The following is a 3,188-nucleotide window of genomic DNA, read 5'->3' as shown; positions in this document are numbered from 1 at the left end:
AACCTTTACCTTTACTTATAGCAATAGATGAAGTAGTGGTCACTAAAAGGTATCAATTTCAAGCAGATGAATCAGGTCTGTCCTGTACAAGGCTCAACCAGCACAGCACTCTTGACTTTTATTCCAGGAAGACAGGTTCGTACTAGCTTCACTAGCTCCAAGGTGTGAGTTAAAAGCAAGCATAATGGCAGAGAAGTGAGCCATCCACATGCCTCACCACCCTGAACATGCCCCATCTTTGCCGTGTTTTATTCTGCTAAAATGCTTTGCATGATGACACTGCAACCCAACCTGTAAAGGCAAGTTTTCCCCATGTATCAGGAGCCCTACAGCTTGGAAAAATTAGTACTTCGTTCTTGTTCATCAGGAGGGTTTATTGTTGTTATTCATTGCCATCTTTTTTCAAAAATACCTCATTGTATTACTCATAATTTCTGTTGTCTTTTGTTTTGGGAGAGAGGGGACTGAATTCATAAGAGAATCAAAGAAAACTTCAACAAAATCCTTTCAATCTTCTAGACAACTTGAAATGTTTCAAAGTATCCTAAATGGCTAAAATTTGACCAGAAAACAATATTCATTACACAAATAGGTTGACAGCATGCTCACACATTACATTGCTTTTCAAAGGCAACATTCTGATAAAAAGCACTCATTACAAATACATAGTTGTGACTCATGACTTCCATGCTCTGAGCTTGACTGATGCTTTTGCCCTCCTATGGCATTCTTTGTGTTAGTCTCCAATTGGTGGTGCAGTAACAGAAATCATGACCTTTTAAGAATGCCAAAACTGTTTATTTTCCTAAAAAGGTTCAGAGGGGTCATAACAATCTGGCTGAAAGAGTACTTTCATATATGACATTTTAAAAAGTAAGAGAAACGTCCAGCCCACAGACTGACACAGAAAGTACTGGAATTCATAAATAGCCACTGCAGTATCATAATTTTTATGGGAATTGCCTATTTATAGCACAATCCTACTCATGAAACTCAGAAGTAATTCTCATTAAGTTGTGTGGTACTTGCTCCTATGTTCATGGATAGAGGCCCATCTACACTGCCATATAAAATCCAAGTTTTCTGATTTGAACTAGATTATATGGCAGTGTAGACTTACATAATCTATTTCAAATCAGATGATCTGGATTATATGGCAGTGTAGAGTCTGCAGCAGAATTGCACTTGAAATATATTTAATATCAGCTCCAGTGGTTCTCAACCTGTGAGTCCCCAGATGTTTTGGCCTTCAACTCCTAGAAATCCTAACAGCTGGTACAAAATCCAGAAAATCCCACAATATGTGCTTTGAACTGGGATATCTGAGTCCACACTGCCATATATTCCAGTTCAAAGCAGGTAATGTGGGATTTTATTCAGCTGTGTGAAAGGGGCTTCAGAAATGACTTCAAGTCATATAACAATAAAAACATAATTATTATCCACCATCATCATTGCATACTGTGCCATTGACTTACAACCCAGTGGTTCTCAACCTGTGGGTCCCCAGATGTTTTGGCCTTCAACTCCTAGAAATCCTAACAGCTGATAAACTGTCTAGGATTTCTGGGAGTTGTAGGCCAAAATACCTGGGGACCCATAGGTTGAGAACCACTGAGCTAGACTGAAGACTTTCAGACATTTTGGCTTTCCGGATCTTTAATTTTAGTTCCTAGAAATCCAGACTAAGATGAGGGATTGTGGAGGTTGTAGCCCAAAACAATAAATTGTTTCCCACCGAATTGCACCACATTTCAACCTCACTAGCCTGGAGAAGGCTTGTTTCAGTTATTCCCATAGGGCCTAAAGGTTTTCATGTACTCTTTGTATAAGGATGGGGTCTGGATCTTTTTCTCCCACACCTTGTGATACCTTACAAATATTTCAGCTAGCAGTATATACTTTTAAAGAATGATCACCACCATCCAATACAATCAGAGAGTTATCTGGTGTGAATGTTAATGCCAAGGGGTAAGAAAGACCCTGGGTAACTACAGGTTTACACACAGGGAATTCTTCAGGTTTTCCTAGGGAGAATACTGCTTGGTTATAAGCATCACTTACTACTATATGACCCTCCTTGTTGAAGGTCACACCACTGGCATAAATTTTGATAGGAAAAACTAGATTCAGACCAAAACTGTCCACCTGACCAAGGACTTGCATATCTGCGCTGAAAACTTTCACTCTTGTGCTGCCATAGCTTGGTCCTTTCACCATCAAATGTTCTATGACCGCAATGGCACCAGAGGCCTGAGAAACAGCCACTTTTCTTGGATTGCACAAGTTCGAATGCAGTTTCCTCACTCCCTTTAATTCCCCTTTTTTAAAGTCAGCGCTTAAGCAATACAGAGTACCTGCCTTTGAATCAGTCATGATAATATCGTTCTGAGGTGTCGTGTCCAAACCCCAGGGTAAGCAAAAAGACTCTGAGATGACCAGCTTGCCCCTGCCGTTAAAATCAAACACTTTGACCGAACCATCCCCGCTGTCTGTGATGACGATATGACCATCCAGTGTGGCTGTGATATCATTTGGGTACCTGATGTCATTTCCTGCTTGTCCTCTTTCTCCAAATTGTTGCATGCAGTTCCCAGTGAAAGTGAACAGCTTGATCCTCTTTTTGCCGTCATGAACCACTGCTGCACAGCCAGACCTCTGGCACACGGCAATTCCTGTTGGATTGATCAGCGTCCCCCATCCTCCAAAGGAAAGAGAGAAGGTCAAGGCCTGAGAGGCTGGGGTTGACACGTCCTCAGTTGTCCTCCCTATGCTGCTTCCTGGAACTGGAGCATTATTAAGAGGAAGGCTCAAGATTTCCATCAGGTGCAGCAATGGCAAACAGTCGCTGGTCTCGGATGATTTGCAGGCTCTGCGACAAAACGGGCACTCCAACTTAAAGGTCCGGGGGTGAGTCAAAGACATAACACACTCCAAGCACATCACATGCCCACATGGTAAGTTCCTTGGCCGGTGTTTTTTCTGCTGGTTGTATTTTTCAAAGCACACCTTGCATTCAAGCAGACAATTCTCAGTCTGATCCACCAGCTCAGTCATTGTCTGTATTTTCTTAGAAGTCTTGGTAGACATTTGTCTATTGTTAAGAGGATTGTTGCTCTGTCGGTGGAGTGAGCGCTAGGCCATATGGTCACATTGGTATACGTAGTCACAAGACCTCTTACATCAGA

General features: G+C 41.8%; 1 protein-coding gene across 1 annotated transcript; it reads right to left on the bottom strand.

Moving 5' to 3' along the window:
• Nucleotides 1–353: 353 nt before the first annotated feature.
• nhlrc1 (NHL repeat containing E3 ubiquitin protein ligase 1) lies at nt 354–3,188 on the bottom strand. Its single transcript, XM_003219785.4, has one exon. It carries the CDS (start codon nt 3,088–3,090, stop codon nt 1,885–1,887), a length of 1,206 nt encoding a protein of 401 aa, XP_003219833.1. The 5' UTR covers nt 3,091–3,188; the 3' UTR covers nt 354–1,884.

The sequence above is a fragment of the Anolis carolinensis genome, chromosome 4, assembly GCF_035594765.1.
Source record: "Anolis carolinensis isolate JA03-04 chromosome 4, rAnoCar3.1.pri, whole genome shotgun sequence".
NCBI classification, from domain to species: Eukaryota; Metazoa; Chordata; class Lepidosauria; order Squamata; family Dactyloidae; genus Anolis; species Anolis carolinensis.
Note: the sequence above shows the minus strand (reverse complement) of the source record. Positions and strands in the feature narration are given on the sequence as shown.